The 23,210-nt window shown below is 34.4% G+C and overlaps 5 protein-coding genes across 6 annotated transcripts; 2 read left to right on the top strand and 3 right to left on the bottom strand.

The window, feature by feature from the left end:
- Positions 1-681: 681 nt before the first annotated feature.
- On the bottom strand, positions 682-4,430 carry LOC110610116 (eukaryotic translation initiation factor 3 subunit M). Its single transcript, XM_021749989.2, has 10 exons — positions 4,216-4,430; positions 3,509-3,644; positions 2,916-3,054; positions 2,623-2,835; positions 2,375-2,513; positions 1,733-1,883; positions 1,525-1,634; positions 1,350-1,447; positions 1,182-1,251; positions 682-957 (listed from the first exon to the last, which is right to left on the bottom strand). Exons 1-10 carry the CDS (start codon positions 4,306-4,308, stop codon positions 868-870), a joined length of 1,239 nt encoding a protein of 412 aa, XP_021605681.1. The 5' UTR covers positions 4,309-4,430; the 3' UTR covers positions 682-867.
- A 698-nt stretch (positions 4,431-5,128) lies between these two features.
- Positions 5,129-5,775, top strand: LOC110610123 (60S ribosomal protein L39). The gene is made up of 3 exons (XM_021749997.2): positions 5,129-5,280; positions 5,366-5,469; positions 5,571-5,775. Exons 1-3 carry the CDS (start codon positions 5,278-5,280, stop codon positions 5,617-5,619), a joined length of 156 nt encoding a protein of 51 aa, XP_021605689.1. The 5' UTR covers positions 5,129-5,277; the 3' UTR covers positions 5,620-5,775.
- A 1,054-nt stretch (positions 5,776-6,829) lies between these two features.
- On the bottom strand, positions 6,830-8,848 carry LOC110610122 (protein SPIRAL1-like 3). The gene is made up of 3 exons (XM_021749996.2): positions 8,321-8,848; positions 7,366-7,623; positions 6,830-7,165 (listed from the first exon to the last, which is right to left on the bottom strand). Exons 2-3 carry the CDS (start codon positions 7,606-7,608, stop codon positions 7,085-7,087), a joined length of 324 nt encoding a protein of 107 aa, XP_021605688.1. The 5' UTR covers positions 7,609-7,623; positions 8,321-8,848; the 3' UTR covers positions 6,830-7,084.
- A 147-nt stretch (positions 8,849-8,995) lies between these two features.
- LOC110610119 (putative methylesterase 11, chloroplastic) lies at positions 8,996-14,269 on the bottom strand. 2 transcript variants are annotated; one of them, XM_021749990.2, is made up of 5 exons: positions 13,687-14,269; positions 11,702-11,941; positions 10,948-11,091; positions 10,226-10,357; positions 8,996-9,473 (listed from the first exon to the last, which is right to left on the bottom strand). In XM_021749990.2, the coding sequence occupies exons 1-5, from the start codon at positions 14,041-14,043 to the stop codon at positions 9,195-9,197; spliced, it is 1,152 nt and encodes a 383-aa protein (XP_021605682.1). In that variant the 5' UTR covers positions 14,044-14,269; the 3' UTR covers positions 8,996-9,194. The 2 variants fall into 2 exon arrangements, with proteins under 2 accessions (XP_021605682.1, XP_021605683.1); XM_021749991.2 differs by having other exon boundaries at positions 11,702-11,938; positions 13,687-14,268.
- Positions 14,270-17,530: 3,261 nt separating this feature from the next.
- LOC110610121 lies at positions 17,531-22,612 on the top strand. Its single transcript, XM_021749995.2, has 8 exons — positions 17,531-17,685; positions 19,805-20,415; positions 20,504-20,585; positions 20,740-20,806; positions 21,236-21,421; positions 21,555-21,615; positions 21,895-22,028; positions 22,308-22,612. Exons 2-8 carry the CDS (start codon positions 20,004-20,006, stop codon positions 22,425-22,427), a joined length of 1,062 nt encoding a protein of 353 aa, XP_021605687.1. The 5' UTR covers positions 17,531-17,685; positions 19,805-20,003; the 3' UTR covers positions 22,428-22,612.
- Positions 22,613-23,210: the final 598 nt, after the last annotated feature.

The raw sequence follows: 23,210 nt of genomic DNA, 5'->3' as shown, positions 1-23,210 counted from the left end.
CAGCAGCATGTCAGCGTCTTCCAGGATCAGAAACTCAAGCTCAGGAGTAGAGTCAATTAAGTTGAACCCCGCAGGATAGGTAAAGCTGTCCATTTGCTTCACATATATATTTTTTTTAAATGCAACGCTAAAAAAACTTTTCAAAATTGAAATATGATAAATTCAACAAACCACTGACAATTTGTATTTTGTAGTGTCATGTCGGTTTAACATAACCCAAAATTTATTATGGTCCACGAGGAAACTACATTAACATAATTCATCCACCAACCGCCATTGCTGGAAACAGCCATAATAAACCAACTACTTTTATCACTTAACAACAAATTTAAAAATACATTCAAGTCTTGTAAATCAAAATATTTTCATAAATTTATGCTGAAAGACAATTGTTTTTCAATATAATCACAGCATCATTCGAGTACCATCATTCCAACCAAACAGTAAAACTAAATTATTTTATCGATATATAATTTTTCCTTGAATATATAGAGCTCTTTTTTTTTTTTTTTGTAATATCGAGAAGTAAAATATTTTTTTTGTCAGAAGAAGTAAAATAATTGGAGAATTCAGTTACAGCATTTTGGGGCCAACGGAAGCTCAATGAACAAAAATATCAACATCAATTTGGGGGACAAAGCGGAGTGTAAAAATAAAAACTGAATGCAGAAGGCTGTGAGATGATACATAAAATCTCATTGTAAAATCATTCATAATGGTAGAATGTCGTAACAATCACCTGTAACAAAATTTTCCAATACACTTGCCCTAACTAAAACAAAATTATAACCAAAAGTAACAAGGCACAAACACAGATCATCGTCCCACTTGCTCCACAATCCTTCGAACTAATGAATGAGAACAAACTTAACGAATCATCAATCCTTGCATTGCCAGTGATCCATCTTCAGTTATCTTGTTTGCTTGGATGGTGTCTATCACATTGGAAATATTTCCCTGGAAAATCATGAGTGTGCCAATGTAATGAACTAGAAGAAAAGCTGGAAAATTATTATAACAAATTTACCAATTGACAGTTTCTTTTCCAATATTAGCTTAACAAGTCAAGTAGTTGGACTGGGTACCAACACAAAACTACTTCCTTTGGGCGCTAAAATGCAGAACGTGCAAGTTCTGACAAAGAAGGCCGAAAATATAATACCGCAGTCAAGAAAATTTACCCTCCATGTAGCAAGTTTTGCTCTAAGTTTCAGCCAATGATGCTGCCTAAAAACACGATCAATACAGGTACTGCACAGCACAAATTGGACAAAAAGATTGAATAACCAAGGTAAATCTTAAGCACTGGGTACAACATTGAAGTATCAGACGCAAGAGAGAGATGCTACCTGACTAGTACAACTTGATTCATCTGGTCCATTTTACAATTGATTAACCTAGCGGTTATTGCCTTCACCACCCATAATTCTACCTCATCATTGTTAATCTGTAAAATCAATTGCATGAGTACAAGTAAAAAGTCATAATAGCAAATGTTAATCGCAAGACAGTAAGCCCGGTTACCCGAAGTGTATCCTGGATAAGATTATATTGGATTCGACCAGATCCATCTGAGGCAAGATCCACCAATGACATCAATCTCATCTTTGATATACAATCTTCATGAACAAGACCTAAAATAACATGCAAAAAACAAAGCTGAAAAGCATTTCACAATGAAGAAAAATATTAGCCCGTCTAGCAGCATATCAATATTAAAAGAAATATTTACCATAGCTTTTCAGTAAAGCAGAATTTGCAGCATGAAACTCCAAATAAGCATCCAGCCTCTGAGTCAGAAAGATATTCAAAAGCTGATATACCAATGCATATTTAGCATCCTTTTCCAACTGCTCCACAGCAGGCATACCTAGCAGGTCACACTGCAATATAGCTATACAAATCAATCTCTAAGCACCCAAATTTATCCAATGAACTACTCCAACGAAGAATAGAAATGCAAAGAACTCATGTCTTGATGCAAACTCAAAAAGCAAATTGATAAAAGAGCCACATTTTAGAAACATAAAATGGAAAAAAAATATTGCCAAAATCCAATATACATGGTACACCAATTTCTAGATCAAAAGCATTTCCGTCTAGGTCAAGCATGTTTAACCACATTCAAACGACCATAAAAAGTACACCGAGATAAGCATTTACAAGGCCAGACATAACTGATGAGGGATTAAACTTTAAAATGGTCTGTGAAAGCCTTAAATGCTTTTTAGATGATTTGGCCTTCTTCCAACATGATCAACACATTACTATTTGCATTTAAAACATCAATTTAGCCTATAAGGTCCAGTTAAGAGTGAACAGAAGGAGAAATACAGAAACTCATAACATATCTTCAAAATCCAGTGAGACATACCTGAAATATGTCAGGTGCCTTGACAAATACGATAATTGTGCGCACAGCTTCCTCCTTGGCTTCAGCCATTGCATATGCATCCTCACCCGAGAAGGTTGCTAAATACTTGGTTAGGAATTTGAAAGAATCCTTTCCTGAGCTGGAAATACCATAAAAGAGGTTCACTGAATGTCAAAAACAAGACTAAACAATGGACATTAAATAGATGAAAGTTAAATTCACTTTCAGACTGTATTCTCCTATTATACCTCTTATTCTCTCTCAGTACATTAGAAATGCCAAGAAAAAGATCTCTCTGATCCTTCACATCAAGATTCCACTCTTTCAAGAAACTATCAATCGTTTTAAAAGAAGGTATGATATGCTCCATGACTTTTCCGCTCACTGCCAAATTTAGAGCCCTCATGTAAACATAGAACCGGCTGTATGCATCCTCCAGCAGATTGTACAGATTGAATAAGCTAGTAAAAGAGGCAACATAAGACAATGCTTTCAAAAATTTATTAGCTAAAACTGGATTGCATTTATGATTTCACATTACATCTTCAATCGCAATGCAGGCTTGTCAGTTGGCTGCAGAATAATTTTTCCGCATATAAGTTTTGCCATCTCAAGTGCTTCATCTGGACTTCCAGACTTGGAGACGAGATCACAAATAACAGTGAAGATACACTCAAGATCTGGCATAATAAATAACAAATGCATCATGTTTATACAAGTAAGAACCAATGAGCTAATAACAAACATGAAACCTATTATGTTTACACATATAATCACTAATCACAATCACATGCCATCTGCAAGAACACCCAAGACAATGTCAACCAGAATCTATAAACTAAAGAAAAAGACAGTCACCAGGATTCTAAAGTGTGCACATTTTTCTGGCATCAGTAACTCAAATCATTCACGTAAAAATGCAAAATTCATCATTAACATCTGAACATGCCAGAGTGCAAAAAACTGTTACATAATCCTCACTCTTATAAACAGGAATAAGAAGTTATAAAGGTTCAAGTGACATAGCATGAACTATAGTTTCACTTTCTCTAATTCTGCACAACAATTATCCCTCCAATCAACTTTCTTAGACAAAGAAATTACAAAATTTGAAGAACAAAATAAGATAGATACCTTTCTCTGACACCTTTGAGTTGGAAAATATCAAGTCGGCTGAAGTGAGCATTAAAGAGGCCAAGTCCAACCATCTGCCCATCACCATGCATTCTTGTGCTTCGACACAAAGCCTAGAAACTTGTCGCTCTGCAACCTGAGCGGCATATAATACCAAATTAAACTCGTTTAAAAATCACATGCAAATTACCCAAGAAAAATATCCAAATTTCATATCAATGAGAAATATTCTCCCCTTTAAGGTAAAAAAGGGCATTTTTCTAAACAGTTACCACGCAAACTAAAGGTTTGTTTCCTGATCCGGCAAGCAGAGGAACTGGGCACCGTATTTTCTTAACTTTATGTAGAATTTCTGAATTTTAGTTCAGAATAATTAGCACATTACGGCAATAGGCATGCACTTCCTCAAATAAATATGCAATGAGTCATCAACGATGGAGGCAGCACAAAACATACAAAAGCAGTGCGATGCAAGTTCGCGATCTTATTATTTTGTTTTTAAAAAAAAATTCCTTTATTCACTCAATGAAACTCACAGACCAAATCCATTACATAAAATGTTCACTACGAAATCACAAGCCGATTCATAGAAGAACTTGTACCAGTAAAATTTTCCAAACCAACGACGACGGAGGCACGAAGTAAGATACACAAACTTGCCTAATCTTAGATATATCAAATACAAACATATATGAAAACATAGATACCTCAGGACCCGCGTCGGCCCAAGCAAGCTCAGAGGTGAAGCGGACAACGGAGAGCGTCGGATCTTCTTCGGAGATAGGAACGACAGTCGTCATTGCGAGGGCTATCTGCAACGCTATTAAAACTCGCTTACGATGCAGACGAAAGAGAGCGCGAAAAAACCCTAACCAGTTGGTCTTTAGCTAGATGAGTGTCTTTGGAGGTCTTATGGACCGTAATATGTCGTATTTCCACAAATTCACAATTTACATTATTCGATACATATACCGTCTATATTTTATTTTAATAGTTATGGTAATAAAATTTTTGGATGGATTTTGTTATGGAAAATAATTTTTTGTTTTTATTTTTTATTTTTTAATTTGTTATGTATGAAAAATAGAAAAACTCATTCATTTTATGTAATTTTAAAAATTATTTCAAATTAAAAATATGTTTTTTATAAATATATTTTCAAATAAAAAATTGTATTTCAAATTATAAATATATTTTCAAAATAAATACGTTGTTTTTGAAAAATTATAAATTATAATAAAATTATATTTTTTATAGAAAATGTGTTTTGATATTATCCATCATAATTTTTATATTAAATTAATATAAAAAAATTTATGTGTATATATTAATTTAAAATAAAAAATGCATATTCAAATATATATATTTTTTATATAAAATTTATTTATAGATAGAGTTTATAGTTTTTAAATAAAAAATTGTATTTTTAATTTTTTAATATAATAAAAAATATGAAAAACAAGAAATTTGTTTTCCATTTTCTAATTAAACAAATTTAATTGAGATGAACATGTTTTCTGTAATTTTTTTTCCCAAGACGTTTAGGTCGGTATGCAGTAAATGAGTAATACTGTTACGGCAATCCAACGGTCAAAATTACTTCAAGAGAAATAAGAGAGACGATCACGATGAATCCTACATTAACCATACGTATGTAATAAAACCACTTCCCCCGCGCCAGGGTTTCAGACACCGCCGCTTCAAGCGCTGCAGGGACTCAAAACTCACCTTGGCAGGCAAGCTTTCGGCTAGAAGAAGAATATTACAAAATGGTACCTCTCTCTCTATATAGATATTATCGTTGTATGCTTTTGCTTAAGTTGTCTGATTCTGCAAATTTATGTGCAAAAAATGTAGCCGTCGCACAAGACTTTCAAGATTAAGAATAAGCTGGCGAAAAAGATGAGGCAGAACAGGCCTATCCCTCATTGGATTCGCATGCGCACCGACAACACCATCAGGTTTTTTTTTTTTTTTTAAAAAAAGTTCAATTATATTGGACTATTTCACAAAACCAATAATCGTTGGCTAATATCGTCTAAATACGTTTGGGGATTTATAGGTACAACGCTAAGCGCAGGCACTGGCGTCGTACCAAGCTTGGCTTCTGAGAACGCTTTGAGTTAGTTTATTCACTAGTCATTAGGGTTTATTGTGAGAGTATTTCTAGTTTTGCTTTTTTTTTGTGTGTGTGTGAGTGGAATTAACTCTGAAGGGATTATGTTTTGACTTGAATATGAAATGCAACAAAGTCATTGCTTTGGCCAGTCTCTATTTGTTATTCTTCAGCCTTTTGGGTTCTTTATGGGTGTTAATCCAAAATGATGGACGTTTGAGAGTTTGAGATTTTTCATAGAGTTCATTGTTTTCATTTTGATCGTATGCTAAGATATAACGCAATGTAGCGTGAAGAATTTTAGAACTTCGTGATCTATGTGCGAGGATGCAAGTGAGTAGAGTTGATGTCTTGCCCGAGTTTATGATTTTTCAGTTGGCAAGAGGAGTTAATAGCACGTGGGTATTCAAGTATTTCTGATACAATGAAAGTTGATGGCAGAATAAATTAATTACCTAAAACTTTGTTATTGTGAATTAGAATCTGGGAACTGCAGTATGAGTATCTTTGTAGGATGTAGAACTAATTTTGCTTGGCGAAGTGTAATACCCTTGTCCTAAAAGGGAGAGCCAAGAGATAGGGGAAAAGGCGGAGAGACTGGATTCTGAAGGCAAAAAGAGAGGCCAAGAGGGAAAGCCTAAGAGCAAGGATGGAGAGGGTAGGCCAAATGCTGGGAGGGTGGGGCCGTGGGGAATAAGGGAGGGAGAACGGGCTGTGGGGGAGAGGCATCATATGGAAGGGGCCGAGAGAGGGAGCGCACGAGGGGGAAGAAGCAAGGATGGGGACAGGTAAGGTGGCTGCTAGATCACTTTAGGCAAAATACTCGAGAGGAATGCCAACCTTAGCAAGTGAATTGAATGGAAGCTGGTATTGTCGACCAATGTAGGATTTACCAGTTTGTTTGAATGTCCTCCCTATTTTCTTTTCCTTTTTTTGTGTGAATTACATGCATTAGACTTGAGATGGTTTCATTCAGTACATTACAAAAAAAATAGTTACTATCATCAGGATCTGGGATTACCTAAATAGCTTGTGTCGGATATTAGCAAATTGATCCGAGCTTTGTCACTCATGCAAAAGAAAAATATGGTTTACTTATGCAACGAATGGCACTTCGTAAAATATAATTTATAGTGCGTCGGGCGACTCTGCCTGCCTGTTGGCCTATGATCCGGTCTGAAAAACCGTAGCATTGCAAGTGTATATAATAATAAATTACACCATTAAATGCAGACGAAAATAGAGAATAAATTGTTGCATTATGCTCTTGGCGTGATGAATGACATCCGCAAAATACCGTAATAGCTACACAATTGATTATGTCCCTAACTTTACCCTCTTCACGTTGCACGAGGACAGAAGGAAAAAAGAACAGCATTGGACCAGGCGTACCAAGCTCCTATACCACGTTTCAATACTAGACAATAGACAAATGACACATGCATGGGGACCGAGAGATATCAGTTCCCATTCCCACCAAAGAGGTATCCAAGAGAAGATCCACCACCAGGGGCAGCATGAACTTTGGTGGATGGCCGATCCTGCATCCACATAGAGAGAGCAACAAGAATCATCATTCCAATAACCGATTGCATGATCAAGTTGGACAAGTAAACTTAGCCCCTCGAGGGACTGACGCATTTGCTAATGTGTTCAATGTGATGGGATTATTCCCGGTTCTATTTGCCTTAACTACCCTAGGTTAAATCACATTTAGGTAGTGGCTGAATTTGGACTATACCGTAATGAAGTTACCACAGTTCTGGCCATCTGCTCGAGCGTAATTATTTGTAAGATTTCCCTGGGTGCCTGCGGTATTTTGCTTATCTATTGGTGGTGAAGCAACAGGAGGCCCCTGAGAAGGGCTATTGTTTGTAGATTGTCTCACAGTGCTTGCAGCAGATGCATTGTTAGTGATCTCCCCATCACTAAATAGGTAGCCCAATGAACTCTGTCCGCCACCAGCGCTAACTCCACGACCCATTATTCGATGCAAAAGCTAGTAAATGTATTTCATTTTGTGAGAAAATTGAAACTTACATGCAGTTGAACATAATAGTAGCATCTCTTCCCCCCTTTCAGGACAGGAGGGAACCAAATAGGCAAATCCCACATGGCCACATCCTCCAATTGCATTGAGTCTATAAAGGAATCCTACTGCACTTGCCTCAGGCCAATGCAGGGAATATTGAGAAGCAATCGTTGATTGCTTTTTTTTTTCCAGTTCTTGCAGGTAAGAGGAAACATGTAGGGTCATTCTCCTATGGACTAGGTCGTATTCTGATAAATTTTATGATCACATGAGAGAAACCATTTGGGCAAAATGATAACAAAATTGTCCATTTTAAGAACTCCGTCAAAAGAAACAAAATTACTTATAACCCTTAAGATGTTATAACCAACATCCGCAAATGAAGAAAAACAAAGAACCAAAGCCATGTTGAGTTCTCAATCTTGTACAATTTCTGCTACAAGCAAGAACTAATTCCATATCAAAAAAGTTAAATGCTCAAAGAAGACAAATAACGCATAATACAAGACACACGAAGCAAAAAATTAAACTGAAAATATGAACAAGAGAAGATCACAAACTAATGGGAAAGAGGAGAATTTTGTAAATTGAAATAGAAACAAGAAAGATAATAGAATCCCATAGATACAAGCACTAAACCAGAAATGGATTTGAATTTGCGTACCTGCTCTTTCTTTTTGTTGAAAAATGAAAAGAGAAGAAAAAGAAATGCAGGATAAAGAGAATGAGGAGCTAAGAAAGGCAAGGGCCAAGGATAGTATGCGATATGTGGCTTCAAACGTTAAAGCGTTTGGTTGGGTGTAATTATGGCAGTGGTTGCCATTTTAACTCCTGATTCTATGTTAGGTGCGCACCAAATGTAAAATTAGCCATCTATCAAAATAACAATCAAATCAAAATTTTAGTTTAATTTTATAAACAATTGGATTCAGCTTTATTGGTAAAATTCTTTAGTTGATTCGATTCAGTTTTATATTTGTTTTATTTTGATTTTCAATTTTTTAACTCAATTTAATTTTAAACCAAACCAACACTAACATATGTGTCCCTATCATTTTCAAATCTTGGGCTTGGCAATCCAAGGTCTTCCATGGTCGTCTGTATGCAACTCCCTTATCTCCCAAAGTCTAACAATCGAAAAACAGAGAACCATGATCCAAAGAAAATGCCCAAGTTTTCGTTTCCCCCATTTCCTGCAGTTGTTGAAGTGAGCAAATTTTTTTAAAAAATAAATTCCACTGAGATAAATTTGTTATACGCATTCTCTTTAAGAATAAATTGGGGTAAAAACACCAAATAAACGGGGAAAATGAAAAAGGCAACATAAAAGCAGGAAACAGAGGAAGGAGATAAACATTTTCGGGCTCCAACAAATGGTTGAGTTTTATTTATTTTTTATTTTCTAATGGCAAGCGCATTTACACAACTAAAAATCTTCTCTTCTAATGAATTGCAGAAAGCCCAATGTGAGCAGCAATTCTAAGCTTCTTCCAGTGAAGCTCTCCAGGAGTCCAGTATGTTATCTAGTTACCAAACTATCAAGTTGAGCGCATCTTAGAAATCTCTACCAATATCTTGTGAAGGGCTTGAGGCTTGGAGAAAAAGGGTGAGTGATCAGCACCTTTTAAATGGAAAACCTTTTCTGGGGGGCTTGAGTTTATCATGCTTTCCTGTAGTGTGATAGGTATGGCATTATCTTCTGCAGTTTCTATATAAAACCGCCTAACTGTTCCATGTTTCATGTCTGAAAGACAAAGCTTCTCCAAAACTGGTGCAAAAGGAATTGGCCTCATTGAAACAGATGCTAATGCAACATCCTGAACACATAAGATGCAAAATTGAATAAGCAACAGTAAGGAAAAACTCAGGGGGAAAAAAAAGATGCACAGGCGAAGTCAAAATATGAATAGAAAACTAAAAGGAATGATCTTTACTTATTTATTAAGTTCATATGGAAGCCAAACAAACATACTTTTAAAGATCTTTCATCAAGTCCGCCATCCTCAAGGGATTATTCAGGACTTGAGGAGCACATGTTCCTTAACTCACATTTGTATGGCTCTATTTTCCTTCAAACAAGGGATAACTGGTTTTTTGTATCCATAGGAAGCACTCTTTTTCAGTTCTCCGGGGTACCTTATGATTTTCCCACATGCTCTTATTAGGTTTTCCAAGATCTCCAAGATCCGTGAAGACTCCCAAAAAAAATTTTGGCAGCCATAGCCTAGCCAACAACATGGAAAGCCTCTTTTTCACTAGTTGAGTTTCCTTCAGCATTGATGCCAAGAACATGGCAACCTTTTGTTGCATGCCAGCATGTGCACAGATCTGCATGTTCAATATTCCTTTTTCTGTCCAATGCTCAGCTGAGTTAGCTATAAAAAAGGGTAGGACCCTGTCCCTCCCAAATCACTTGGAAAATCTCTCCTTGTCCAGTTGATCACATTTCTCAAATTAATAATCACACAAAGTTTTATATCTAGATTTTAAGAAATTAAGTGGGCTACTGAAAATGTATAACAGCAAAGGATGAGGTTTTAACAGAAATTTCTCATGAAATCAAGCATACCTTGGCAGGACTCTGGTTGAACAGCAACTCTCTCAATAATGATTTGTCCAGATCAATAGCAGTTGGAGGATGACCATTCCCATTTGCATACACAAATATCTGTGCCTGTTGCAACAAGTCATTTGAATTTGCCTGCAATAGAATTTGAATTAGCACAGAAGAGGAGGGAGGGCACCTGAATTACTCCACTAATAACAAGAAGAGGTTCAGGAAAGCTGAGATGGCAGGGTTACATCTAAAAACGCTTTATGAAATGTAGTGCAAACTAAACAACTATCAGTCAGGCCTAAAGTTATCCAGGCATACATTAATGATGAAGTGAATGCCATGTCCACAAGTCAAGACTAACCATAACTGCGTTAGGCATTGGAGAATAACTTTTTACATAACCAAAATGGAAATTATATCTAAACCATTCACATGCAGGCACAAGAATGCTGAAACCTTAACATTGACTGTGGCAAGAAAAATTACATAGAAGATTCAGAAAACAACATAGCAAGTAGTTTTTCTTACCCTAGATTTCATGTCTGTGTGTATGCATGTGCATGCATTCCAAATGAGGGTTAAGCATCTTTCCAGTACAAATTGAACAAAACATTAAGGTAAAAACTTCGTACAGTGGAAATCCTAAATTTGTCATCATTTTGAGAAGTTACAAACCTATAGAAGGGTTTCCAAACAAATGCTTGCATTCAAATCAACAGATATAAAGGTAAAACCTGCTGTGAGACCATATCAAGAATACTCTGCCCATTAGTCAGCATTGCCGCTGCAACAAAAATAGCCTTTGAAGTTTTATGAGGAAACAACTCCATTGTGTACGATATACAAGCACCACCAAAATCATGCCCCACCAAAATCACCTGCACTATTTAGCAAAATAATGAATCTCAAGAAAAGTTGCACTAGTTTCTGTTTTCACATGCAAAAATGCAAATAACCCAAAATAGAACCTGAAGGATTACATGAAAAAGGCAATAAATCAAGGGAGAGTCAACAACAAAGTTGCATTTGATGTAAAAGGAAAAGAAAAGCACCTTCCCTTTCACACCAGTAAAAGCAAATCATGTACTTCAATGTGTTTCAAAAGCAATCAGAAAGACCTATGACAAATATTTCTGATATTTTTCACACAAGTTAATTCAAAAAAGTTTTCAAATAAACAGCAGAGTGCCAAAAGAAAATGGTCTTCAAAGTGTTGAGCAGAAGAAAAGACAACACACAAATCTAAATAATAGGAGTGCGCAAAAAGCGATCTATTTAGCATCAAAATCTGAAATCTTAAAAGCAAGTGAAGAATTCCCAAGCTCATAGTGTCTAATTAATTGAACATTCCTAAAGAAACCAATTAGAGCACATTGTACTGATGATGATACTTGTAGTAATTTTCACAAAAATTGGGAAATATTTTGAAACCAACTGCAGGAAAAAATAAAAAGCACAGTGATAAACAACAAAGAAATGGAAAAGAACCTTCTCCCCATCAGCAAGTTCTTCAAGAAAATTGGTAAGGGGTTTCACATATTGAGAAAGACTGGCAATGCCATTTGTATCTGAAGAATGAACCCCAGATCCAGTTAAGTCTACTGCAGTAACTTTGAAACCACCCTCTTCTAGAAGAGCAATTGTTTTGTACCAACACCAAGCACCAAAGCCTCCCCCATGGACAAGAACGAAATGGTTTGTCTCAAGATCCTCAAGCTTAATATCCTGCTGAAAATGAGGGCAGCTAGGGAAAAAATTTGGATTTGACAATAACAGCAACAAAGAAAGGTGAAGGACAAAACTTTTATTCAATACAGACTTCTTCACCATTTACTTGGTTAATCAAATCACAATGTAAAACCTCCTAAGGGAATTATTTACCATTGCAACTTTGTAGAAGAAACTCAAAACAATACGCCAAAGACACATAAAGAAAAATGAACATGTGACCCAATGCACAAGGCATCCCGCACTTTTGGGTTCTGAGGTGGGCCATATAGATGGATCCTAGATTTTACAATATATGTATGTGATAAATGAATTTGACATGAAACCAGACAAGGAAAAAGAAAATACTTATCATCCAACTAACTACAGCCTAGGATGATTTCTCAAAAGTTAGGGACATGGCTGGAATGACCAAACTACTTGATCTTATGCTAATTTTAATTGTTTGGCTGTCTGAAATTGTTGGTTGCACAAGGACTCTAATGCTCATTTCAACTAAATTAGGATCTTTTGGGATTCATGGTTTTACCACAAGTTATTTATTATGCGTCATGAAATGAGAATTACAACAGCAACTTATTTCTACAATGTCAGTTCTCAAATAAGTTGGAAAACATGTTATTGTGACAACCTACTTTCTCTATCAAGGACTAGCACGCATGCACACATTCACTCAAGTAAAATGCAAAAACAACTTATGCATCTGAATTCTAAGTAGAATCCATAAATTAATTAACTATAGTAGTTAAGACAGTTCGAAGGGGCATAAAATAAGGGGAACATTAGTGTGTAAATCATTAAAGCCATTACTCAACAAAATCTTCTTTCAGTTGCTTATCTCTGAAGATCAACTAATCTTAATGGCATTTCAGCAAATAGTAAATAAAGATATTACTCAAGGTAGAAAGATTGTGAAATTTTATATGTGCTCATGGAGTTATGATTAAGCATTACAAAGAGGCACGCTTGAGAATACTGGTCAAATCATTGCCCAAAAGCTTTTGGATATCTATATAAAATTTATCATGAGATAAACATGTCCAGAAACTCTAAAAGAGAGAGAGAGAGATTGCAAAGTATTGCATAGCTAGGGAAAAATACTGTTGTTATTAGGACAATAATATACAATGTACAGAACAGAAGCCAAAAATAAGGCATGGCACACATAATTAGCCCAACCCACAAGCCAATTTTGCCTCTTAAAACTCAGTACGGACAACTGAATTACAAGAAAGAAAATGTATTATTATTAGAGACCAACCTTTACCATCTGGGGCCATCATTACCATCACTTTCAGAGGACCCGGACTAGCAGAGACGCAACTTATCAAACTCATAACCCAAGAAGGCCTCCAAACATGAAACATCAGTATTTTTCTCTCCAACAAATATGAGAAATAACACAACACGACCACCATAAAATCATCCTCCATGTAACCCTTAATCAGCGACTTTACCAAAAATCATTACCAGGCTATACATTAAATGGAAATTAAACCATCTTCCATCCACCAGAACAAACAGCTACATCGCCAATATCACAAAATCCATTAACCCCACAAGCACATAATCCACCACTTTCACTACACCTCCATATACCAAAACCCGTAAAATTAAATTAAAAAATAAAAACCTCATTCCATAATTAGCAAGATCCCAAACCATATTTATATGCATGTCCATAATTAGCACTACGTCTTATATTTTCACAGTAACACTATATATAAATGGAGGAGGATGTGAACCTGGTTAAGTAGCTGGTGAGGTTGCAACAACGGGTCGGTAAGAGATCGGGCTCTCGAACTGGAGCTACGGGGCAGCTGAGTTTTCTTCGACCCGGAATTATTCGGGTACCGTAGCGAAGCCGACCTATCAAACGGCAATGGACCGGAGCCGTTCTGTTGCTGGTGCTGCCTAAAAAGAATGGCGGCAGCCAAGGCCTGTTCCTGAATCACGGAATCAGTGCTGTCTTTGCGCGTGGATGGAATTCGATTCCACCGGCTGCTTGAATTGCGCACGGACTGCGTGTTACCGGTTAAACGCTTTATGGGTTTCTTTGTTTTCACTGTTTTTGGTGCGAAACAAGTGCAGAGGTTGCCCATTGCTGGTTCATGCAGATAGAAGCAAAAATAGAAATTAAATGAATATGGATACGTACACACTACATCGAAAAAGGAGATGAGGATATAGATAAATAGAGATGAAGGAGGGTCGGGACTCAGGTGACGGCGACGGTAGCCGGTGGTGTGCTGACGGCTGGAGGCTACTGAAGAGTTTTTGGGAGGGTGCTTTATAGGACTCGTGGAGTTGATGACAAAATATGCCTTGTAGTTGATTATATTTTTTTTTAAAATGTTTATTTAGAAAAATTAAATGGTTTATATTCTAATTTTCCAATTGAAGGTCAACGAAATTATTTGACGGAAAGTAGGAACTTCGTGGCACCTTCTTATTTGGCCATAATAACACATATGAGAAATTGAGAATATAAAAAATAAAAAATAAAAACTAAAAATAAAGATTTCATTATTTTATTTAGGTGAAAATATAAATTAGGTGATATGTTAAAATATCATTAAAAAAAAAAAACTTAATATTGTTTGATTGCTAACGAATCCGCTTGTCCAGATGCTTAACAACTTGGCTAATTGTAATGAGCATTGCATTCTTTTTTTATTGGATTCATTATGAATTAATATAGAATCAAGCGCATTAATTAGGTACGAAGAGAGAAAAGTAACGGAGAGGAAAGGAAGAATTGGAAAGAAGACGAGTTTGATGGAGGAGGCTATTGGTCTCGACATCTTCCTTCGGCCATGATAATTTTTTTATATAATTTATATATATATATATATATAATTTATATCATATTTTGATTAGTGAAATGTCGTTTTTGGATCTGTTTTACTTTTCATTTGTTTCAATTTTATCCATGGTTAATGGCTATTTTTGCATGTTCGGTATGACTATTTATGATTTTTTATATTTTATTTTTATATAATTTTTATTTTTAATGTATAATCAATCAATGAATTTTAATTATATGAATAGATAAATTTTGATTGAAAAGGGCTTAAATTTGATCGATTCGATTGTTGTGCTTGTGCACATGGAGGAATTGGTGATCGATCGTCTTCGAGATGTTCTAAGTATGTTGACAAATGTATTTTCAAGATTGAATCTCCTGCATCGGCTTTTCATTTTTTTTTTTCTATGTAAGTTCTTCTCGTCACCTTTTAACGATGATATGCACCTCTTGTTGTTACACTGACTCATCGAGTCACTTTTCAATAATAATACTCACCTTTTACTGTCTTTGTATCATTTATTGAACCGAAATTGGTGATATATTTTTAGTATTATCGGTAGTAGTTTAATTTTAAGAGCGATTATAACAATTGACATTTTTACGTTTAAAGTTTCTAAATTGAAAACGATTGAATTCATAGTTTGATTTGATTATTTTGATTTATCTGGTTTATTTTATTATTTTTATAGGTTTAAAATTATTTAATTTCTCAATATTGTATTTTTTCTGATTAGATATTGATAATGGATGTTAAAAAAAATATATATGAATTATAAAACAGAAATACTTTAAATTTTTTCAAATAAAAATTATACAAAATTTAGAATAAAATTTTTACAATATAAAAGTACATAATACAATAATATTTATTTTGTTATTTATTATTTTTTTATTAACATTTATTTTAAATTAATATAGAAAAATATTAAATATAATCAATTATTTAAGTGATAATTTTAAAAAAATTACAATAGCGATTCAGGTAATATATAGCATAGTATATGCAAATAAAAAAATTTTAATCAATAAATATCAATTCAATAATGATAAAATTACTTTCAGGACTACAAATTTTAAATTTAATTATAGTTGAAAATAAAGAAAATGTTTTTAAAATTTATTAATAACAATTAGAATCATTACAAACTATTGTGTTTAAATCCGTGTTGGAGTGAGATTAACCAAAATTAAAATCTTATTGAAGAATTAAATAGTGTATTTTGATTGTATTAAAAAGAGAAATTTCTTTGCATTTTCCATTGAATGTCTGCATCTCTTACGCATTTTTCTCTTATATCTGAGGAATTTTTTTTTAATAAAATCTACTTCATTAGCCAATAAAAGAATTTCAGTCACTTGGAAGAACGTTTTAAATTGTAGAACTAATGAAATAATGTGGTTTGAACTAAAGAGTGAACCAGTATATTACCTTGCTTATATATAAAAAAAAATTTCTAAATATTGCTATTGATAATAATAAAAAAAATGATATGATTGAAGAAAGAATGTAAGTATAGACGATAAAATAAAGCTAAAAGAGAAATTTTTCTCTCAAATTGCTAGGTTTCTAATTGAATATTATTTTAAATACATTTGATGATAAACTTCTTACTGATGAACTGATATTCAAATTCATCAGATGAGAATACTTAAACGATAGTTTGATTCAATAAAAAAGTTATTGAATTGGGATTGGACCAATGGTGAGTGAATATAAGGAATAAATGAGAGTTAATGAATCAATTGAGTTTAAAAAGATTAAGATTTTTCGAGAGAAAATAAATATAGTAAATTCAGTTGAAGTTAGGGATCATATCAGTGTTATATACACCTTTAGTTGTTTTGATATATCTGCGTCAACGTCCCGTTGAATTGGAGAATGATATTTTCATACAAAGTATCACGCGACTCGTTAATAATAAGTAATTAGTTAATAAAAGTAGAAACAATTAATTTATATTTTTTTATTGTACGTATCACATTAATTTAATTTACCGTTAATATACGTATGATTTTAGAGATATTATAAGGAGATATTATAAGTAGTCGGCCTTATATTATGGACTTATAAAGTATTAATCCGATTAAATTCTATTTAATTAATAAAATTGATCAGACTATTTTATATATTATAATTTTCTAAGTATCAATAATAAATTTAAATAAACATCATTTAGTAACCTCGATAAATATGCTTCCTTATAAATAAAGAGTTTGAAATTACATTTTATCTCTTTGAAAACATAAGAGAAGAAGTTAGAAACAAGAGGTTTTTCCCTTCATGTAAGTATATATTTTTGAGAAAGTCCTGACTAGACACCTAGATTTGATAAATTATATATTAATGGATGGAGAGCTTCTGGGGTGTTTAAACAATACAAGGTTTGGTGGAAAGCAGCAGTTGGTTTACAACTTAATTTATAAATGGCCACCCATGCCTTTCTCATCTTTGCTATTTGACTTCCCACCTAGTACTTATACGTCACCTTTCTAGTAGTATAATAATTAATCCAACCCAAAACTTCCCATCTGCTGTTTATTTTCTCTGCTATTTGTTCTTTGTTCTGCTTTATCAAGATCGATATATTATGAGATTAGTTAATGAAAGCATGAATTCGAATCCATTATTATTAAATGGTATTATTATTTTTTGAATGGGAAAAATCAAAGATTCAAAAGATTTATAAGTTTCAATGATATAATTCCAGGCTCTACAGGGCCATGAGCGAAAAGCCCACTCACAGTGGCCCATTTTTGGTCCCACTCGGAACCAGACCAAACACTATCAGAAATTAATCAATGCGTCAGGTTCCTTTTGCTTCCTCTGTTTCGGTTACTTCCTCCGCAATCACGTTCTCTCAAAAGTCGAGTGCTCTTCCGTCGTCTACTCACCTCCAAACGTCACCATCACTCAAACGACATCGAGTCTCCAAAGGTAGCAACTCTACCTCTCTCTGTCTGTCTCCTTTCGAGATAATGGATAGTGTTTGAGTGCTTAGGATAAGGGAAGTTGTACCTTTTTGTGTCGTACACATTTGTATTAAAGCCTATAGAATGGAATTTACTTTTCCATCCGTTTTCCTTTTGCAATTTTTTGTGATAACTGTTCTTATTTGTTTTCTGTTGAATGTTTCTGATTACCATTTAATATGGTTCTTTCTTGTTTTTCGATTCGTGGGATTCGTTTATTTCCTTTGTTAAATTTGAATCCGGAAATCTACGGGATGGAAAATTCTGGATTCATGTATTGTTGCAAGTTTGAAGCTTATTAATGCTCATGCTTAATCATTTTAACTTTTTTTTTAATCATAGCAATAACATTACGTTCAGTACTAGCAATCTGTTTCATTCGCCCTTTTTGTTTGTAACTTTCATTTAATTGTGATGTTTCTAGCTTATGTATTGAATTATTTAAGGCAGGCTTTGTATCTCCTTTATCGGGGTTAGCTCTATGGATATAAATTTGCGTTTTTGACTGTGCATGTCAAACTCGAGGTTAAACTTGTTTCTCTATTCTACTTTCGACCTTCATGCTGTTTTTTTAATGCCTTGCACTGCTGTGCCGCTTCAGTATTTTGTTTGACACGATAAATCCATCTCTTTGCTGAATCTTGCTTTTCATTATCTTCTTGAACTTCCTTTAACTTGTAATATTGCTGGATTTGTCCTAGTTAATTAAAAAAAAGCATTGATACTTAATTTTCCTTTTCTTGGCCTTTCCACTGATAATTGAATAGCTGACATTCATCGAGTCTTTAATGTGACTGGTTGTTAGGCACTATAAGCTCGTTTAATCAATTAACGTTTGAAGCGGGGGTTGCGACTTGCGAGTGATTTTATTTTGGTTTTGTTTTCTCTACTGGGTACTGTTCTTGTAATGTACATAATACGATTTATTACAAGACTGAAACATCTTCTTCGTGTTCTAGAAAGTATCTACTATTAATTCTCTTTTCATTTTCTTTGGTGTCCTTTTGCTTTTTGTTCATGAATTGTAGAATTTATAATACGATTGAATGTGTAAGACTGCCACTGGTAAGCTATGCCTTTCAAGAAATTTCTGTTAGGCAGAAGATGAATCCTGTAAAGTAGTGATCAGGATCAATGTGTTTTGTGGTTATGATTTCTAGATGGTGAGTGGTGACCCTATTATGTGCATAAATTGAGTGTATTCAAAGTAAGAATATTAAGATGACTATAGACGAGTAACAGTGTTGGAGCAGCAATGAGTGTATACAGAAAGGGTAAGTTGATTGAGGACTTTTTGAGCTGGTTTGGATATGTTCTGTAAAGACTTATTGTCACGGGGGGGGGGGGGGGTGGGATTGCCCAATTTCTTATATTTAGCTTAAATCCTTATCCCAAATCAATATGGGACTATACTCCACTAAAATGCCCAATAATGGACTTCTAGAACGTGAAATTAAACATTTGCCAGTGCCTCACAGTTGAAGCAGGGACGGCCTTTGATAGCCCAACTCCTTATATTTAGCACTAAATCCTTATCCCAAATCAATATGGGACAACAAGAGTAATTGTGGATTGAAGTAACAGGAGCAAAGAAGAGAAGAGTTATATAACAAAATATTTAAAATGGTTAAAAAATTTTCAGTAAATCAAAGAATTTGGCCGTTAATAGAATAATCTAGTTATCTATATCAAGACAATTGAGTTCAGTTGAATTTTGAATGAATCTTGATTAATAATGAAAGAAGTTAAGAGGATGAGCATGAGAACCTGCACATGGATTTTTCATGGGTTGAGGAAGATAAACAAGATTAGGATATTGCTTGTGTGGCTGACAATTTAAGTTTGACCAAAGTTTTCAATGGTTAACTTGCTCCTAAAATGGTCATATCCTTCAACTTTTAGGTACACATTAATGTTATCTCATGCTCAGTTTTCACTCATCATTTTTGCATCATATTTGATATTGCTATCCTAATTTGTAATGTGCTATGTGTTTATTTATTTGTGTGTGACTTTGTATGATATTTACTTTAATATATTTGAAACTTGAAAGCCATTTCTTAGTCTTTATTCCAAACTTGCAGGATTCAATTTGACAAGGGTAACGACACACACGATATAGAACATGGGAGACTGATATGGTCAATAAAATAGCAGAAAACAACTGCCTGGTTGAAAATATCAAGGATTTCAAGTATCTCATTCAGCTACAGGAAATAAAAGTTTCCTTGTTAGTGGAATCAAACTGCCTCTTCCAAAGTTTTTGTAATCTTGAACACTGACATGGAAACAACCAATAATCCTTCAATAGTCAGTTGTGAGCACAAAAAACAACCAAGTTTTAGGGAACACGATGTGCAAGATACTAGTAGTTCGGTCGATAATCAGGCTGAGGAAGGGAGCCAGCTGCATACTGATGAGTTAAATGAGCCGTCAACTCTTTGTTTATTGGATAAAAGAAATGATGAGGCAATTCTTTTATCAGATGTAGGTGAAACTAGAACACATAATTCACTTGTTATTAATGACAAAGGGAATGTTCTTTCAGAAATTTTGGCTTCTTTATCAACAAGATCACCAGCTACACTTTTGAAGAAAAAACTTCTAGTTCTTGATTTGAATGGCTTGCTTGTAGATATTGTTTCTTCTCCTCCAAAGAATTATAAACCAGACATAAGAATTAGAAGACAATCAAGTAAGAATTGAGTCTAAACATCATTTAAATAATTAATATTTTTTTTCCTTCTGTTAGTTAAATCTAATGTTTTGCTTTCTTGTATCAGTTTTTAGGAGACCCTTTTGTCTTGATTTTCTAAACTTCTGCTTTGAGAGATTTGAAGTGGCCATTTGGTCTTCAAGAATGAAGTACTCTTCTTTACTTCTTTGCCTTTCTCTTGTTAACGTTGGTATTTCAGTTAATTGTGGTTTTAAAAGAAACATCCCTTTTTGCTGTCAATATGTTAGCGACCTTTTTAATATATATAATAATCAGATGCAAAATGTTTTAAATGTTTTTCAGAAAGAATGTGGATGACATCATTGACCGTTTGATTGGAGATATGAAGCACAAGTTAATGTTTTGTTGGGTAAATACATTTGCATGCACTTCAATTTTCTTAGTCTTTGCATTTACAGTTTGTTGGACAAAACATATATATATTGCTGGCATAGATATTTATTTCACCTCCTCCTTTTGGTTTCTGTGTTGCCAATATCCTCTTTTTGTTCTCAAGAAATGTGTCTTACCAGTTGTATTTCACCACATTGTTCTTTAAGCTGCTGCATAGAAAAGCTCCATCAGTGTATAGTATCCAATGGCATTCAGCCATGGTACTGATTGCCTCCAGATTGCGTTGACTAAACATAAGATGTCTAAATTTCTTGACCATTGGTGTGGAAATAATTCCTTTCATCAGTTGGTTTGAATATTTTCTAGTTGCAATTTTTTGCCATGGAAATGGAAATAAACATTGGATAGTTGTTCCAGTTTCTTATAAATAATAGTGTTTTTGCAGGATCTGTCTCACTGTACTATGACAAAATTCAATACCCTTGAAAACAAGCACAAAAAGTTGGTTTTTAAGGAACTGAGGAGAATTTGGGAAAAACATGATCCTGAACTTCCTTGGGAGAAGAGATTTTATAATGAATCAAATACGTTGTTATTAGATGATTCACCTTATAAAGCATTGCTTAACCCGGTAAGCTTTTGTAATCCTTATTTTTCTAATTATGGTCTACTCCTGTGTGTTTCTTTTATTATCTTCTTGGTAAACCACTATCGACATCGTTGTTTTAATATTATTACTACTTTTACTTCATGTTCATTTCTAGGCGTATACTGCAATATTCCCTTATCCTTACCAGTGTCAGGACAGCAAGGATAATGCTTTAGGTAAGACAATTTTTTTTGGGTACCCAAATGTTGCTCATAATGTTGATTATCTCTAGTGCCATCCACAACTCTCAACCTGCTAGACCCTGGTAGTTCTTATCCTAGCCATAGCTGTTTTCAGCTTAAAGAACAATGTAATAGCAAAATTAAAATATGCAATATGTCATGCATGTTAATTTATGATATTTTTGGTGCTCTAGAATCTAAATTATTAGGTATTATACTTTATTATTTTTAAGAAGATCCGAACAGTTAACAATTGAATCCAATCCTTATCAGGTGATAGAGGTGATCTTAGAGTGTATTTGGAAGGACTAGCTGAAGCTGATGATGTACAGAAGTTTATAGAGCAATATCCATTTGGTCAAAAACCAATCACTGAAAGAAGTGCATGTTGGGGTTTCTACCTCCAGGTTACGAGCACATTGTCTCCGTTCTCATCCATGAGTTGATTGTAATTTCTCTCTTTAAGTTAATTTTGGATGTGATTTTGCTAGTTAAATTTGACATAAGACCAGCTCCCCATCAACACTTCAAATAGAGTCAGTGGGTTACTACTGGATAGACAAAAATTGACGTTAAACTGGATATTGGAATTGGAATTGAGAATTAGATCATTGAGAATGTGGAGAATTGACCCTTCTCAAGTTCTTATTACTGGATCATCACTACTGATACTTTTTTCCCCCTAGAGAGTAGAAGGCACATTCATGGAGTCTCCAATTGATCGGACCAAGCAATGCTTTCTGAAGAGATATCATATTTTGATTTTGTACATGAAATTAGCATTTTTCCATGCAGAGCACATTTAGAAGGGATTTGGCGTAACAAGGAATGTATTGACTGTCTGTCATGATTTCACTTGCCTATAGATATTTTTCATGTTGCAATGTACAGAAACTTGCTGCTCTACCATACTTTGGTTCTGGGATATTTACGAAGTATTTTTCATTGTTTATAAAGCATAATGATTAATGGCAATGATGTGATTAATCTCATTATGGTATCAGTGGATGATATTATTGACATTCTGTTGAATTATGTGAAGTTTGTGGAGCTCCAGCCTCTGGCATGTGCATTGCCGTTGCCCTTTTGTGGTGATGATGTTGATTGAAGTTTCCATGTGGGAGCATGCCCAGGTTACAGGATGGTGCGTGCTTCAAGGAAGCTGTCAGTATTGATCGTAATTTGGCATTTTTTTTTTCCTATGTAGGGTACACTGCAGTACGAGAACAGTAAAGTAGAATGTAGGCACAAGCTTCAACGATACTAATTTCAGAGAGATGAGGTTTGGATTTCCTTCCTCTTGCTTTGCTTGGATTACCTTGCAACTATTTTCCAAAAGGCAGGGATTTGAAAAGGAAAAGAGAATGAAACTTGTTCTTCCCAAGGATATATAACCAATGTTTTGATACTCTTAAATCCAAGGGTAAACAGAAGGGCAGTGTCATCTTCTTCCCAATAATTCATAGGAAGGAACGAAGCACAAAGTCATAACAGTTGTTGTCCATAAGAAAAAGTAGAAGTAGATGCATTCACATATGCCCAAAGGACACCCATGTGGAAGAAAACAAACAATGTCATGATGCAAGTGG

This window comes from Manihot esculenta, chromosome 2 (assembly GCF_001659605.2).
Source record: "Manihot esculenta cultivar AM560-2 chromosome 2, M.esculenta_v8, whole genome shotgun sequence".
NCBI lineage: Eukaryota > Viridiplantae > Streptophyta > Magnoliopsida > Malpighiales > Euphorbiaceae > Manihot > Manihot esculenta.
Note: the sequence above shows the minus strand (reverse complement) of the source record. Positions and strands in the feature narration are given on the sequence as shown.

What these genes read in the sequence shown, in the direction of transcription:
- LOC110610122 (XM_021749996.2), bottom strand. Translation starts at nt 7,608, where the DNA reads ATGGGTCGTGGAGTTAGCGCTGGTGGCGGACAGAGTTCATTGGGCTAC. An exon ending in ACTGTGGTAACTTCATTACG is followed by an intron (nt 7,166 to 7,365) that starts GTATAGTCCAAA and finishes ATGTGGATGCAG; the next exon opens with GATCGGCCATCCACCAAAGT.
- LOC110610116 (XM_021749989.2), bottom strand. Translation starts at nt 4,308, where the DNA reads ATGACGACTGTCGTTCCTATCTCCGAAGAAGATCCGACGCTCTCCGTT. An exon ending in AGGCACCTGACATATTTCAG is followed by an intron (nt 1,884 to 2,374) that starts GTATGTCTCACT and finishes GCTATATTGCAG; the next exon opens with TGTGACCTGCTAGGTATGCC. An exon ending in TGCTTTACTGAAAAGCTATG is followed by an intron (nt 1,635 to 1,732) that starts GTAAATATTTCT and finishes ATGTTATTTTAG; the next exon opens with GTCTTGTTCATGAAGATTGT.
- LOC110610123 (XM_021749997.2), top strand. An exon ending in CGCACCGACAACACCATCAG is followed by an intron (nt 5,470 to 5,570) that starts GTTTTTTTTTTT and finishes GGGGATTTATAG; the next exon opens with GTACAACGCTAAGCGCAGGC.
- LOC110610119 (XM_021749990.2), bottom strand. Translation starts at nt 14,043, where the DNA reads ATGGGCAACCTCTGCACTTGTTTCGCACCAAAAACAGTGAAAACAAAG. An exon ending in CTCACCAGCTACTTAACCAG is followed by an intron (nt 11,942 to 13,686) that starts GTTCACATCCTC and finishes CCTCATTTTCAG; the next exon opens with CAGGATATTAAGCTTGAGGA. An exon ending in AACTTGCTGATGGGGAGAAG is followed by an intron (nt 11,092 to 11,701) that starts GTTCTTTTCCAT and finishes TAAATAGTGCAG; the next exon opens with GTGATTTTGGTGGGGCATGA.
- LOC110610121 (XM_021749995.2), top strand. Translation starts at nt 20,004, where the DNA reads ATGGAAACAACCAATAATCCTTCAATAGTCAGTTGTGAGCACAAAAAA. An exon ending in AAGAATTAGAAGACAATCAA is followed by an intron (nt 20,416 to 20,503) that starts GTAAGAATTGAG and finishes TTCTTGTATCAG; the next exon opens with TTTTTAGGAGACCCTTTTGT. An exon ending in ATTTGGTCTTCAAGAATGAA is followed by an intron (nt 20,586 to 20,739) that starts GTACTCTTCTTT and finishes AATGTTTTTCAG; the next exon opens with AAAGAATGTGGATGACATCA.